General features: G+C 41.2%; 1 protein-coding gene across 2 annotated transcripts; it reads left to right on the forward strand.

The window, feature by feature from the left end:
- The first annotated feature begins 932 nt into the window (after positions 1-932).
- Positions 933-16,387, forward strand: TRMT10B (tRNA methyltransferase 10B). 2 transcript variants are annotated; one of them, XM_082644307.1, is made up of 9 exons: positions 933-982; positions 4,463-4,665; positions 5,241-5,349; positions 5,972-6,096; positions 8,092-8,244; positions 9,408-9,486; positions 10,133-10,200; positions 13,663-13,786; positions 14,385-16,387. In XM_082644307.1, exons 2-9 carry the CDS (start codon positions 4,480-4,482, stop codon positions 14,489-14,491), a joined length of 951 nt encoding a protein of 316 aa, XP_082500433.1. In that variant the 5' UTR covers positions 933-982; positions 4,463-4,479; the 3' UTR covers positions 14,492-16,387. The 2 variants fall into 2 exon arrangements, with proteins under 2 accessions (XP_082500433.1, XP_082500432.1); XM_082644306.1 differs by lacking the exon at positions 933-982 and adding an exon at positions 1,058-1,324.
- Positions 16,388-16,490: the final 103 nt, after the last annotated feature.

Below are 16,490 nucleotides of genomic sequence, written 5' to 3' on the forward strand. Positions count from 1 at the left end.
ACTGGCAGGTGTGGTGGGAGCAACTGAAGACCATCTGAGCCACTTTGCAAGTCCTGCTGAGTGGAAAGCCAAGGCCAGCTTCTGAGCAGAGAAGACAGCTGGGTTTCCGAAAAAGCCCTTTGAGGAAGAAAGCATGTTTAGTTTTCGTATTTTACAAGTTGCTCCAGTAGCAGGTTATAAAGGATGGGTTAAAGCATGGACTGGGGAAGGGGTGGGAGGTGCTGGAGAAGCTGTGGAAAGAAAAGTCCTGAGGGGAAACCGTGAGGCCAAGGACGGGTCCAACAAGGCTGTGGTTTCTTGGGCAGGAGGTATTTCAGGCTCATTCATGGTAGGGTCTCTCGAAAGCGTGAGACCCCTAGGACCGCAGGAATAAAGGGAAGAGTGGTTGATAGCTTTTATCAGGCCAAGGCTTGGACAAGTCGCTTCAGGTCTCTGAGACTCAAGTTTCCCCGTGGATCTGTGAGGCGAGAAAGAGGAGGGAGAGTGGCCAGAGGCTAGACTCATTCGTGACCTGCCCAAGCTGGGATATCTGTTATGATCCTGGATGGCCAGCTAGTGGTGAGGGGAACTATGTCAGCTCGTGGGCTCTTCTGGTTGTGGGGAAGCCCAGGGAGACCAGGGGAAGGCAAGGCCCCCAGGTTGCGAGATGAGGGGTGGTTCGAGTCTGGTTTCAGCCCACCTTCGCCGTGTCCAGCCCTTGACAGCCATCAAAGCGCCTGTCACCTGCAGCAGCCCTGTGCGGTCGGCGAGCGGCTGGGATTGTATGCCCAGCTAACATGCGAGGAAACCTTCTGGCGGGACGCAGCTCCTTAGTACTACCGTGGGCACGGCAGCCGAAGCCCAAGTCTTCGCGGAACACACAGCCGCTAGGCTGAAAACGACAACTCCCAGAATGCTACTCGGAGAGGGGCAGGAACCGGAAATGACGTCGGAGGCGGGGCTTGGTGGGGTTCTCTGCTGCTGCGTGAGGTGGCGGGTTCAGGTACGCCGGGGCCTCGTTGCCGGCAGGGTTGGGGGCTGGGGGTCCGTCCTGGGAGTGTTGCCTCGTTCGCGGGCAGGGCAGACGCCTGGGGAGCAGGCGCCCGCCCAGCAGTCGTGTGGCCTCATGTCCCCCACCTTCTTGGCGCTCTTCCTTCCTGCTTCTCGTCGTACTCGCAGCTTATGGACCAGACTGGGCCTGCACGCGGGGTACACTCGAGATTGGGGTCAGGGTGTTCTAGTGCTGAAGGTGACCGAGGAGTGGAGCCGGCTTTGGTGGCTAAAACTTAGAATGAGGAGATGAGAGAAGCCTCCATCACTTCGCGCCCAGGGATATGCTCATCAGGTGGGACTTGGGTTAGAAAAAAGTTCTGAGGCCTCTGTCAACGCAGAGATGGTGGAGTGGAGGATTTATTAATTCAGCAAGTCTTTATGGAGCGTCTGTTATGTACGAAGCCCGTTGCCAGGCACTGAGGATGTAGTGAACGAAGCAAACAGAACACTTGCTTACATTATAGGAAGGGGAAAGTTCAGACAAAAAAAATAAGTAAAACGTGTGCCATGTTGGATAATGAGAATCTGAATGAAGTGGGGAAGGTAGTCATATAATTATCTAGGGGAAGAGGATTGAGGTAGAAAGACCAGCAAGTGCAAAGGCCCTAAGGTGGGAATATCCTTGGTATGTTTAAGGAACAGCAACAGCAAGTAGACCAGATAGTGCAGAGAACAGTGGATGATCATTAATTTATCAATATAGGCCATTGTAAGTGTCCAGACAAATAATCAGTAAACAGTCTATAATAGGAATAGAAGAGAGTTTTATTCTAGCCACATTGAGGACTATAGCATGGGAGACACAGATTCAAGAAGCACTTGAATTGTGTTCCTCCAGGCTACAAAATGGGGCAAGCTTATAAAGGCAAAAACTTCAAGGTTACAGTTAGTTACATGAGCTATTTATCAAGAATTATAATTGGAGCTGGCAAGAAGTAAGGGTGCTTATTAAGTAAGGATTGGTTGGGGTCTGAAATGGTTGCATAGTTACAAGGGGAGACCTTGAGACCGTAATATTGCAGCTGGCCGGTGTTGTTCTGAGTATGACTGATGGTGTCCTTGGGTGTGGTACAGTTCAGAGAAAGTTCAAGTTCTCAGTGATGCAGATGTGCCTGAGACCAGATCTTCAATGGCCACCCATCCCCATTTTTGTATTCCTGAACCGTTACTCCATTTTAATTTCAATGTCATCAACTTGAACAGGTATCTCACAGAGATATATCATGAATTACCAATAAGTTGCATGAAAAAAAGCTCAATATCATTAATAATCAAACAAATGCAAATTAAAACAGTGAGGTTCCACTACACAAAAATGGTTAAAATTAAGAACCCTGACAACAGCAAATGTTGGGGATGATGCAGACCAGCTGGAACTCTCACAGACTGCTGACTGCAGCAGTGTGTAATGTTACAATCATTCTGGGAAATTGATGGCAGTTTCTTACGAGTTAAATAGCACCCATCCTATGACCCAGCAATTCTGTTAGTACTTAGCCAACAGATACGAAAACATATGTCCACAAAAACGTTTGTATGAGAATTTCTTGGCCGCTTTATTCGTAAAAGCCATAAACTGGAAAAATCTCAAATGTCTATCAACAGGAGAATAAACAAATTGTGGTATATTCATATGTGGAATACTGCTCAGCAATAAAAAGGAACAAGCTACTGATACATGAAGCAATATATATGAATCTCAAAAACAAGTTGTGAGGCAAGATGCCAAGTTCAAAAGAGTACACACTATTTGAGTCCATTTAAATACCATAAGGCACAGCTAATCTATGGTTATAGAAAAAAGAGCAATGATTGCGTTTGGAAAGCAGTGAGAATGGGATGGAGATTGACTTGGAAAGTGCAGATGGAAGGGAACTTTCTGGAGTGATGGAAATGTTCTGTATCTTGATGGGGTGTGGGTAATACAGGCCCTACGCACTTGTCAAAAACTCATTGAGCTTGTATATTCCCATCCCTCACTTCCAACCCCTTCAAACCTCCCCCCACCATCCCTCCCGACCCACAAACTTGTTGAGCTACACCCTTTAAAATCTTGGCATTTTATTGTGTATAAATTATACCTCAAAAGAATTTAAAGGTCAAGGTAACTAAGAGAAGAGCTAAAAATAAAAGGGGCTAATTAAAGTGACTTGAATTTTAGTGTTTCATAGGGAAAGTTGATGAATCAGGAAGTAATGGTGTAAGCATATGATTTCAGGTTAAGGAGTAAATTACCAGAACTAAAAACACCTGGTTAACAAGCGTTGCCGCCGCCCCCCCCCAGAGGTGGAAGGGGTCAGAGAATTGATCATTACTTTTTTTTTTTTTTTTTTTTTTTTTTTTGCCGTACGCGGGCCTCTCACTGCTGCGGCCTCTCCCGCTGCGGAGCACAGGCTCCGGACGCTCAGGCTCAGCGGCCATGGTTCACGGGCCCAGCTGCTCCGCGGCATGTGGGATCCTCCCGCACCGGGGCACGAACCCATGTCCCCTGCATCGGCAGGTGGACCCTCAACCGCTGCGCCACCAGGGAAGCCCTGATCATTACTTTTCTTACAACTAAGTCTTTTTACCATGTGCATGGATCATATTACATAGATTTATTTTTCAACGATACACTTTTCCTAATATGTAGGTAGCACACTAGGCTCAGAGGAGCAGCCATGAGCAATGGTTATACCATTCTTTGTGACACTTAGCTGTAGACTAGAACACTTCTTAGTCATATCTTCCTCAAGGATTTTTAACACCACTTGGAAATTATTACATTAGTTAAGTGTGTTGTAACAATGGTTCTTCATATTTTTCTGCCTTGGCACTTTGATGGATATTAGCCGTTTCCACTATGACTGTGGCTTTCTGCTGCAATGATACTGAGTTGGGGGAGGGAATTTGTGCAACCTAGAATTCTTGGTTGGTTTTAGGCCGCTCTTTACCATAATTTTTGGCTAGCTCTAAACCTCCCAGGATGTTTCTAGTACAGGACTTTGCATAGAGTAGGTGCTCAGTAAATATTTGCTAAAGGAATGGTTTTGAAAATAAACAGAAACATAATGGGATAGGTGGATTTTGCCATCTCTGTCTTGCCCTCAACTCATACATGCATTTCAAAGAATACAGTAAATGAACTCATTATCTGTGTCACTGCAGCAGTGAATAATCATTGATTTCTTGGGGTTGTCAGGAGTTGTGCTTGTCTTCTAAGAAGTGAATTTGGCTTCCTTACTGCTGAAAGGTTTCTGTGCTGGCTTATTTCTCTAGAAGACACACATGCTTTTCTCAGTTCAGTTAATCTGTGTTAGTATTTTACACACTTCTACTCCTTCAGTAACGCAGTAACCCTGTTTGTCATTTGGATATAGGGAAATACCTCTGCAAGTTAAATAATGTAATGTCTCACATAATTGTGCCTTTTCCTAATCTGGGTGAAAAGGACAGAGGACTAAGCACATGGACTGGAAGTTAGAAGGGAGCGCTCAGAAAACAGAGTCACACGTGCTGCAGGAGCAAGAAGTCACCCTAGAGGACACAGGTGAAGATGGCATCTCTGAAAGCTTCCAGCTTCTACAGATTGACGTGGAATGTGAGCATCGAGAGGAGATGACCCTGCCTACAAGCAATGCAGTGTGGCACTCGGTGAGTGGAGTGGATTGTTTATGGTCATGGGCTTTGAGATGACGGAATGTTCCAGAGACCCCTGTTCTAAGGATAGATATTGGTAAAAAAAGAAAAAGACTGGGAATGAGTTAGGTGTATTCCCAGGGATGAGTTTCCTGGTTTAAGGTTTCAGTTCCATTTGAGTCATAGAAAAAGTAAGTAAAGTTAAGGGGAATTTTTGTACACCTCAGAAGGGTCAGGAAATCTCAACCCTGTCCCTAATAAATTTACTGTGACCTTGGGCATGTCACATCTCTTTTCTGGGGTTCTGCTTTCTCTAAACACAATCTAGTCCTTTTTTTTTTTAACATCTTTATTGGAGTATAATTGCTTTACAATGGTGTGTTCGTTTCTGCTTTATAACAAAGTGAATCAATTATACATATACATATGTTCCCATATCTTTTCCCTTCCATTTTTGTTTTTAAGACTAATACCCTTTTTCTCTCCTAACTTTAAATATAAAAAATAATTAAGTAACTATTTCTAATATTCATTTTCCTTTTTGGTGCTTATGAAGTTCTCAAACAATTTTGTTTTCTGGATAACATAAGAAAAATGTCCAAAGAAAACAGAGACACTGGGAAAAGATAGTTGCAGCAAAGAAGAGTAAAAGAAAACAAGAGAAAGAAAGAAGAAAAGCCAACCGTGTAGAAAATTCAGGTAACAATAAATCAGATTGCTGGTGTAATTATATTTATTTCTTAGCAAACTGGTATCTACCTGTACCTAGGAGAGTAGGGATAGTGTTTTTAAGTAAAACAAACATCTGGGAGATAGGGCCTATTAGCCTATTTTGTTGGGAATCAAAGTATCAAAGAGAGCAACATTTGAGGCTGCCTTTCAAATATAAGTGGTCTAGTGCATGTATGTGTTTATAAGCTCAGAAGCAGAAAGAATGATACCAGCAACAGCCAATGTTTATTCAGTACTGTGTGCAAGGTTCAGTGCTGAGAATTTTACATGGATTACCATAAGGGTAAGTACTTTTATGATCCTCATTTTCTAGGTGAAGGGATTGAAGCTCAAAGAAATTAAATAACATGCCCAAGATCATATAGGTAATAAATGAACAAACTGAACTCTTATATCCAGCAGTGTGCTCCAGAGCACTCATTTCACCGTTCTGCTATACCTAAATTGCCTAATGAATGAATACCTTGCATGAGCTTCCAGTTTCTCTTCATATGCAAAAACTACTCACCTGGCTGGGGAGATTTATTTCTTACTGAATAACATTTTTCAGTTTTTCCATGTTTATTCCTTTCTGATATTTCTACTCTAGGCATCTACCCCCAGCACAGCAAACGTTTTCTGAGATCCTTAACCAAGGAAAGACTTTTGGAAGCCAAACACTCAGGACCAAGACTCTGTATCGATTTGAGTATGACCCACCACATGTCTAAGAAGGTAAAACATCCAATGAACTTTGAATTCCTGCTCACCTGAGGGAGGTCCAGGTGGGAACAGCTTTCACAAAGAACATGACCAGCTCCAGCTTCTATGATTCTCTGGTAAACCAGCAAATGTGTTTAGTTTTCTACACATGGCTACTAAGTTCTGAGATGGCTGTTGTAAAGAATCAGGAAGAGAATAGACATATGGTTTAGTTTAAAATTTTTTCCTTTATCTTCTGTTTTGAGCCCACTGCCTTTTCCTCTTTGCTTATGGTATCCCCAGTCTAGATGGAGCCTTTCAGGTTTAATTCTCCAGAGATGAAATCTTTGGCCTTCTGCCGGGGAGAGGAATATTTGCCTGGTTGCATGTTGTGGGGAGATTACCTGGTGGGAGGTCTTTCTACAGTGTGTGTGTTTTAAAAAGCCGCCATTTACCCTGTCGGTGAAGGAGGGATTTTTCACCCTGTGATTCTGGGGATGGCTGAACACACAACACTCGACACTGGACAGATAATATCGATAGCAGTTTATTGGTCACATATACTCAGCCCGAGGGGAGGATGACACTGGACATCATGCAGGGCCACATGGGATGGCACTCGGGAACAGAATGAACAACCAGGGGCCGTGGGGGGTAAGTTTTGTAGTATCAAGAAATTAGATTCCTACAGGAAGATGTGATTGGTTTGCTGTAATAATTCCATGGGCTGGCAGAGAATTGAAACCCATTACTCAGGGATAGCAGGAACCCTTTATCAAAGGAATCCCTTTGATAAAAAAAAAAAAATTGTTTAGCTAGTGAACCTTATCCATGGGAGCAGAATTGGGAAGGGAGCTTGCAGTTAGGCCATTCAAGGCCTCTCATTTTCACCAGATATCAAAGCGGCACACAATATTGGGCCTTGATTTTAGGCCTTACACCACAAAAGAAATCTGTGTTTTCCAACGTCCCTGTTATACATGCTAGTGTTTGCATGTTTTTCAGAGAAATTAGGATCTGGGTTTCTTCCATGGAACCTCTAACTATAGCCCTCTGAAAAGGTCAACTAAGAATTTTCTAATGTTTATATTAATTGAGATATCAGATTAAATCAAATCCAAAGCTTTTTTTTTTTTTTTTCCCTGTACTGAACCAAATCAGGCCAGATTGTGAAACTACCTTTCTATACGGGTGATATCTCTAATAAATCAGAATGGAAAGTTAAAACTTCCAAACCTATGACAGCTCCTGAAGTTAGGGAGAAGGTGCCAAGTTTAATTGATGGAGTATACAAACGTCTGCACAGTAATCTAATCTCTTTTTGATAAACAGTAACCATCACATGGTAAGATTTTTTTTTATATATAAATTTATTTATTTTATTTATTTATTTTTGGCTGCATTGGGTCTTTGTTGCTGGGCACGGGCTTTCTCTAGTTGCAGTGAGTGGGGGCTACTCTTCATTGCAGTGCGCGGCTTCTCATTGCAGTGGCTTCTCTTGTTGCGGAACACGGGCTCTAGGCCTGGGATTCAGTAGTTGTGGCTCACAGGATCTAGAGCGCAGGCTCAGTAGTTGTGGCGCACGGGCTTAGTTGCTCCATGGCATGTGGGATCTTCCCTGACCAGGGCTTGAACCCATGTCCCCTGCATTGGCAGGCGGATTCGTAACCACTGTGCCACCAGGGAAGCCCACATGGTAAGATTTTAGGTAGAAGCTAAAAGAAAAATTTTACATATATATATGTATATATTTATATATACATATATATCAGCAGATCCAGAAGGAGGGAGAGGTCTTGGTTTTCTGGGCTAGTATCATTACCTTAACTTTCATCTATAAGGTGTGATACCATGGGATGTAACACACGTGCATACATGCATGTACTCACTCCTGGAGTAAAAGGGCCATTGAATTCATGAGCTTTCCCAGAGTAGTATTCAGTGAACTTACTGAGTAACCATTTGTTGATAATGAATTTAGAAAGAGTGGGCATGTTCCTACCATAAATTATCCTTACTTTTTCGAAGGAATTAAGTAGGCTGGCTGGACAGATCCGAAGGTTGTATGGTTCAAATAAAAAAGCTGACAGGCCATTTTGGATCTGCCTCACTGGATTCACCACAGACAGTCCCCTGTATGAAGAGTGTTTGAGGATGAATGATGGATTTTCTAGTTATCTGGTAAGCCTCATTTTGCATATTATTTGGATTGTCATCTGAAAAGTAGGTTGGAGGGGGTAATAGTAAATTTTTTTTTACTTTTTCACATTTCAATGTAAAAAAATATGTTTATGTGTATATGTTATATGTTTTCACTATTACAATCTTTAAAAATTTAGAACCTCTCATCAGTTCTTATGTTTTAAAATTTTCATCCTTCCTCTGCATTGGCAAACTAATATTACCAGTATCTCGGGCTGTATTTTGTATCCAGTGTATTGTATGCTAGACTATGTACCAGGAATGTTTTAGGGACATGCCATGATTCCTTTCTTGTTCTTAGTAGTGCAGAATTAGGGAACATGAATTTTGGGGGAAAGAGAGAGAATCCTTTTGGAAGTAATATGGATTTAAGATGAGTTTTAGGGAGTACTAAGTTACTTTTCAATACTTTCCCTAGGACCTCTTAAATGTAGTGATTGATATACAGGCAAGAATCCAGATCAGTGCCTAAGAAGTGCCACTAAAAGTGCGCTTGTGTGTTTGCATTATGTAGCTGAGACTGGGTAGTGTGGCCTTTTCCAGAGAGGTCCTCTGCTGCACCGAGTGTGAAAAGCGCCCTGTGTGGTGCTGCACAATTAGTCATGGTTGCTGTTACCTTAACGATCCCTCCTGTAACACAGCCATTCCCAGCTTTACTTTTCTGTATGTGTTTTATGATTCCTGTATGTGAGCCAAACAGATCCACTCTAAGAGCCACATAGTTCAGTCCCCTTGCTTTCCTGTCTTCATGCTTTTCTTAGGTGATTCCCTCCACTTTGAATACTTCTTCCTTTTGTACGTGTGTCAATCTCACCTCTTCAGAAACCCAGTTCCAGCATTCCCTTTGCTAGAACATTGTCCCAGGTGTTGTCATTCCCTCTCTGTAGTCCTGGGGCATGCTCCCAGTATGTCTCTTAGGGCCTCATACCACTTTCTGTCTCATTTTGTAGGGTCGAATGTCTGTACCTTTCTACTTCCGCTACCCAACTGAGCACTTTCTGAGAACAGGTTGTCAGACATGTATCCTCTTGATGTACCCGGAGCCATGCCTGATAGAAACTACATGCCCTGTAACTAGTTGCTGCAGCGTGGGCTGTGTCTTAACCTAGTTCACACTACATTGGATTGTTTACATTTTTCAGCTAGACATAACAGAAGAAGACTGCTTTAGTTTATTTCCTCTGGAAACCCTTGTGTACCTGACTCCTGACTCAGAACATGGTATGTACTTTACTGCATGCATTCATGTAGCACATTGCATCCAGCCCTTTATTTCATTATTCCTGGGGTCAGAGTTTGTTAAAGCCACCCAAGGTGTATCCAAGAAAAAAAAGGAATGGACGTTAATTGCACACCTCTTATGGACAGAGACCTCACTGAATGCTTCATATTTGTCCTGCCATGTGCACACAGCTGCACAGATTTAGGGTCTCCATCCTCAGCCGGAGCTTGTGAGTTACCTGGTAACCCTCGTGAGTTTTCCTCATCACCTCCTCACATTGACCCTTCTCAGATTGATGTTAGATAAATATTTTTTCCCCAGAAAATCATCTATTTTGCATAATTTTCAATTTTATGGTAGTAAGTTGATCTCAGTATTCTCTTCAATTTTACCTTCCTTTGACATTTTGCCTCCTTTCTGAATCCTAATGGTGATTTGAGTCTGCATATCTGATTAGATATGTCTAATTAATTGACATTTAATTGATCTTTTCAGGGAATTAGCAAATCTAATTAGCAAATCTATCTTTTGTTTTCTATTTCATTAAATTTCTACTTTTATCATTAATAATTCTTTCCTTTTACAGTCTTTGGATTTAGAAATTATAAAACAGATTGACCTCAGTGGCCTTCATTTTTTCATTAGCTCTTGAAGATGTTGATCTAAACAAAGTTTACATCCTTGGTGGACTTGTGGACGAAAGCATTCAGAAGGTAGGTGTACATTTTAGGCCTGACAACTGCATTTTGAAAAGTGGCGCTTTCTTTTAGAGAAAGAAATCCTTGCCCTGTCATAATCTTAGGCCAAAAGGCCTAAAAACTCAGAGGCAATAGGAAGTAGGAGCCTATTCTGCCTAGGTTGGCCCTCCTACTTGCCAACTTCCCTCTCTTCTCATCAGCAGTGTCAGCAGCACTGACCTGACAGAATCCAGTCAGGGACTGGAATGGGAAGTATTTGGTAATTACATAAATAACCATTATTGAACTCCTTTCTTCTCTCCTCTCTTCAGTTCTGCAAAGATGACTCTGATCTTGACCAAGGAAGCTTTGACTCAGCATTCTTTTATTTTTAAATATTTTTTTAAAATTAATTAATTTATTTATGGCTGTGTTGGGTCTTCGTTTCTGCGTGAGGGCTTTCTCTAGTTGTGGCAAGCGGGGGCCACTCTTCATCGCGGTGCGCGGGCCTCTCACTATCGCGGCCTCTCTTGTTGCGGAGCACAGGCTCCAGACGCGCAGGCTCAGTAATTGTGGCTCACGGGCCCAGTTGCTCCGCGGCATGTGGGATCATCCCAGACCAGGGCTCGAACCCGTGTCCCCTGCATTGGCAGGCAGACTCTCAACCACTGCGCCACCAGGGAAGCCCTGACTCAGCATTCTTACCAGCTGTTTGTTCTTTGTGAAGGAGCAGTTTGTTCCTTCTTAGGCCATCTTCCCTGTTGACAGAGTCTCATCCCATAATCTCTACCTTAGTAGGACCGTCCAGATTTCTTTTGTTGAATTGGAATTTTATTGGAATAATTGGAGTTTTGAAATATGTTTCTATTATACAAATATTTGTTGAGATAATTTTTTAATATTTAGCATATTGCATAGTTAATAAATAATGATATAATGGTTAAAATGTATAAAAAGGAGCACAGTGAAAAGTAAGTCTACCTCTCATCCTTGTCACCTAGTACCTGCTGCATGAGGCAACCGTGCTTTTCTTGTGTATCCCTCTTGATATAGTCTGTGATCACACAAGTATGTGTTTATGGGTATATTTTATATATATATTTTTTTCATATATGTGAGTGTATTTTTTCATTTATATATGAGATACATACACATATTTGACACAAATGATACTTAACTGAATTGCATTTATTCTAAAAAAGAGTTCCATGACTCCATAGTGATAATCTAAAAAATGGGCAGGAGGTGGGGGGAGGAGAGAGCTCTAAAGAATGCCAGTTAATAAATGAGAAATGCATAATAGAATTGAGAAATCATCATTTTGTCACTCTCAGTGTAGTCATTGATTCAGGGAATTGACTGAACGAAAGGTTGTGAGGGAACTGACTATTCCAAGTGGTCTCGAAGTACCAGCCCACAAAAGAGTACCATTACAATAAAGTGATCTGGAGGTCACCATCTTAACAAATGATCAAACTTAGAATCACCAGTAGTGACATGTGCCTCCTGATGTGATGGAATCTCACCTGTGAAGTATTCTTATTAGAAAATGTTTAAACTGAATTTAATCATAAACAGATCCAGGATGTGAGACATTCTACAAGACACCTGGACCAGACTTTCAAAAAAAGTCAATGTAATGAAAACTGAAATAGTCATGGGGGCTATTTAAGGTTAAAAGAGATTAAAGAGACATAACAACCAGATACAGTCTTCCACAGCAGAGTGACATCCCCTTTTTTGAAGCAGACAATTCTAGAGGGCCAGTGAGCAGTGTATGATCTATAGATGCGCAAATTTAACACACTGTCCTCTTTATTTTCCACCAACATTTAAACTGAAAATAACTGGCACAAAGATGTGTTTAGTTGTTACTTAAGAGTTTGGCTTCTTCACAGAAATATGCTAAGAAGAAGATTTCTTCAAGGGGAGTCATTTTATCTTTAAATGTTCAAAGAACAGAAACTAGACTATAAACTCCTTCAGGGCAGCATCCAAGTTTCCTACTAACTTTGAATTCTGTACTTCAGTTCAAAGTGATTATAAAGGAATAGACTTAAAACATAATCATAGCTCATATATGCAAAGGAGTGTTATCCTTCAAAGAAGTCCTTTGAGTAGCTGTACCTTTATCCCATCTGAATTGCATCACTTAAAACATTTTTGGACGTCCTCTTTTGGAATTGTGTTTCATGTGAATCTGAGAGGCAGGTAGTCCAGTGTCAGAACAAAGAAGGTGCTAGGCCTGCTTCACACTGTTCCAGTTGGTTAGACCATACAGTGGCCAGTCAATATGGGCCAGTAAATGAAAAGACATTGACAAGCTAGAACAAGTTCAGAAGAGGTTGACCTGAATAATGAAGGGACTCAAAACTAAATTATAGTCAAGGAAAAGTCAACAGAACTGAGGTTGTCAGTCTGGAGATGAGAGGATTCATAGGGCATGATCCCTGCCTTCAAGTGTCTGAATGGCTGTCCTGTGGAAGGGCCATTTTACTTGCCTGGTGTGGCCCTGGGGGAACAGAACTAGGACAGATGACTGGAAGTCTCAGGGAAAATAGAAAATTTGCCTCAATATCAAGAAGATTTCCTGTTAACTGCTACTATCAAAATTGAAATGGGTTACCCCAGGATGCATGAACTCCCTGTCACAAGGGTTGTCCATTTAAAGCCAGAGGCCACCTGGGAGAAAGTTCGTAGAGGATAGACAAACATTGGGTGGGTGCTTGGAGTGGAATAGTTAACTACCGAGGTCCCTTCCAAACCTGAGTATGCTAATTTTCTCAGTAATCTAAACCTTTAATCCCGAAATCACAAATAAGTAGATGACCTTCCCAGAGCTTCTTACAAGGTAGTGAGTATAATTTAAACTTCAGTCCATGACTCAGGGACATCTTTAAAGGGACATTAGTTACTGTACTGACACTAAATGGCCTCAGATTGTTGGATTTTTTGAGTTCTGCCTTCTTTTTGTAGTTTTCAGAGCCTTGCCTTTTCATTGGACTATACGCTGTCATACCTTAACGCTGTCTTGTTGCTGGTGGTATACCTGACTCGAATCCTGTCTCCCTTATTTCTCATTTGCTGCTACCAATTGGCTATGACTGAAAACTCCAGAGGTCCAGAATTGGGTCTTACTGAGTTAGGGCCAGGAGTGTTCTCCTCTCATTGATTAGACGGCTTGGATTTTTGGATGCAGATTGTGGCTGCAGATGTGCCTCTTTTTACTTATTTCCTTCATGGTTGTAAGTAGTAGTGAGTGGAAGCCAGCAGATAAATGAATCCCAAGTAAGTGAGGTGTTGCTGCACAAGCCATTTTTCCTTATCTACATTTTCTCCCATTCTACTATAGGCTACTTAATTTTAATACACTTACCATTTAATTACAGATGGAAATTGGGATGGTGGTACATGAGGATTCTTACAGTTTGCTCTGCATATTACAATAAGACTATCTTTGTGTATTATTTTTATAAGAAAAATATTTGTGATTTACAGAAGGTGACATTTCAAAAGGCCCAAGAACACTCTGTCAAGACTGCTCGCTTACCAATCCAGGAATACATGGTCAGATGCCAGAATGGGAAAAACTATCATTCAGAGATACTGGCCATCAATCAAGGTACTGCTCACATGGCCCATGCTTAACATGTATTAGTTCTGCTGCTGCTTCTTTGCGTTGTGTTTCAGTATAAACGGCCCTTGAAGCAGTCTCCCCTGTGACTGATGTGCTTGGACTTTATCGTATGTACTTTGTGACACGTATTCTGGCCTCTCAGAGGCAGTTTTCATTTTCTTCCTGGTTCCCAACTATGTTAAAGATAGTTGAAATTATTCCCTTGTCCTAGAATGCCATGCCTTCAATCTATCATTGAACAGTGAATTCCTATTTGTCCTTCAGGATTCAGTTCACAGGCATCTTGGCTGCTCCCCTCCACATCCCAGGCCACGTCAGGGCCTGTTTTGTTCCCACTGTACTGTGTTTCTCTCTGTTGCAGCATTGTCCATTCACAGGCCTGTATCTCTCAGTGTAGGCTGAGGTCCTTGTAGGTAAGCAGGGCCTGTGTCTTTGCCTCTGTCTCCCCAGGATCTAGTACCATGTGTGGTAGAGTAAGATTGTTGAATAAAATATTCCAGAACACTTTTTTCCTCATTAGTCATTTACTAGTTCTCTTTTTCTTCTGTATGGTCACTATGTTTTCTGTTTACCTTTCTAACAGTGTTTGATATCCTGTCCACTTACTTTGAGACTCAAAACTGGCCTGAAGCATTGAAGAAAGGAGTTTGTTCCAGAAAAGGCTATACTCTTCAGAACTCAGTGGAATGATGGACAGCCTAAGATTGCAGGTGCAGGAGGTGAAGTTGCTGGAGTTGCCTTGACCAAAGAACAGATCAGAGGATGGTGGTGGTACTCATTTGCCTTTACTTGACATCTTGGCTCTTCACTGGGATAGGAGTTACTAACAGTGACCATATTTTATGCTCTTTTGTATCTCCCATAGTGCCTGGCTCATAGGAAGTGCCCAGATACGTGTTGACTAAAAAGTTTACATAATAATGAATTAGCCCTAAAACTACATGGCTTTGGATGTGTTCATTCATGTTCTGTACATCTATTTGTGAAATACCTACTCTTTAGAGACAGCTTAAATAATCAAGTAGGTATTATACTATTGAGTCTAATTTTCACTACACGGGCATCATAAAGTGGTATGACTTTCTCCAGCCATCTCGATCATGCTGATTTTCCCCAACTCAAGTAATATGTTGTACATAGGCTTTGCAGGATCAGCCTTTCCTAACCTAGCCCTGCTTTAAGCCCCCCATAGCACTTTTTTCCATCTATGGCTCCTACTCTGTCTCCCCTATTCTGAGTATGAGTGTGGAGGGCTTCTCTCTTCTGAACAAGTAGCCTCCTAACAATTTGTGGGAGTATCTTTGTATCCTTCTGAGCCTTGTACAAACTAGATTCTTCATATATAGTTGTGATTAACAGGTCAAAATGAGAAGCAAAAACACAGTATTGATAAGTCTAACTTGAAGAAAGCCAGAAAATACATTGCATCTGACACAAGCATGTTAGGTAACCTAAATCTCAGTGACCTTTTCTCATGTCCTAGTCAGGTAGAGTTGCTTCAGTTACTCTGGCCAGTTTGGGTTAGTAAACTTGATAACTAAGCTGCTAGCAAATCCAGAAAATGTATTCTATATCTCAAAAGAGCCAAAAGGTTACTTCTGTGCTGTCCCCTCCCCTTCACAATTTATTCCCTCAAGAGCTATGATCACTTGATAAATTATATCAGTTTACTACTTTAAAATGGCCCAGTCTTCAGGAAACATCTTTAGGAATACATAATGCTGCTTGGTCTTTATCAACATACTGAATGAGTTCTATAATCTCTGTCATCCAAAAGGGACCTCCTATAGATAGGCTTCAGGGTCTGTAACTCTTATCATATATATTCTCAGGGAGGTCTCTGACCCCAGAACCACTGACCTGGATCATCTGTCAGGCTTCATTTTCACCTTTAAAGGCTTTGCTTAAAATGCAAATTTCCTCTCCATCACAAACCTCTATTATTTTTTCAAAACCCAGGCAGGTAGTTTTTTGTTTGGCTTCCTGGAAATGATCCTAACAAAGTTAAGATTTGGCTAGACTTGGAATCAGAGATCCTAATCATTGTATTATCTACAGAACAACAAAAAACTAGACATGTCCAAAATATCCTATAACGTGAAAATGAAATATTGTACAACTATTGAATTTTTAATAGCAGTCATGAAAGAAATATATTAAATGTTGTTTGAAGCAAAGTATATAACAAAGTAGTATATAAAGTATAATCCTGTAGTTCTAATTTGAAAAATATACATTCACAAATAGTAGTTGAGAATGTAGGCCAAGTTAAAGTCTGTGCCTCAGTTTCTTCAACTGGGAGGTTAAGTGTCTTTGCAGTTACTAAGACTAAATGAATTAATCCATGCAGAACATTTTTGGAACAATACTTGATAACATGGTAAGCACACAATAATTGTTAGCTGTTACATACTCACCCATTAAACAATAGGATTACAGGTGGTTTTTGTTTGCTTTATATTTTCTACGTAGTCTACATTTTCTTTGGTGAACATGTTTTACTATCATTAGAAAATACCTGTTATTTTAATGCTCACTTCCAGTTTATTACAGAAGCTGCACTCTAGCAAAACTAAGGGAGTTAACATCAAATAAACCATAATAGTAACTTTTCGTAAACTTTATTGTAAAATACAAAAAACTACATCATTACTTTATAATGATTTGTCTCACCCACAAGAACATGAGT

The sequence above is a fragment of the Mesoplodon mirus genome (assembly GCF_964341445.2).
Source record: "Mesoplodon mirus genome assembly, chromosome: 1".
NCBI lineage: Eukaryota > Metazoa > Chordata > Mammalia > Artiodactyla > Ziphiidae > Mesoplodon > Mesoplodon mirus.

What these genes read in the sequence shown, in the direction of transcription:
- TRMT10B (XM_082644306.1), top strand. Translation starts at nt 1,279, where the DNA reads ATGAGAGAAGCCTCCATCACTTCGCGCCCAGGGATATGCTCATCAG. An exon ending in CCCACCACATGTCTAAGAAG is followed by an intron (nt 6,097 to 8,091) that starts GTAAAACATCCA and finishes ACTTTTTCGAAG; the next exon opens with GAATTAAGTAGGCTGGCTGG. An exon ending in GACTCCTGACTCAGAACATG is followed by an intron (nt 9,487 to 10,132) that starts GTATGTACTTTA and finishes TTTTTTCATTAG; the next exon opens with CTCTTGAAGATGTTGATCTA.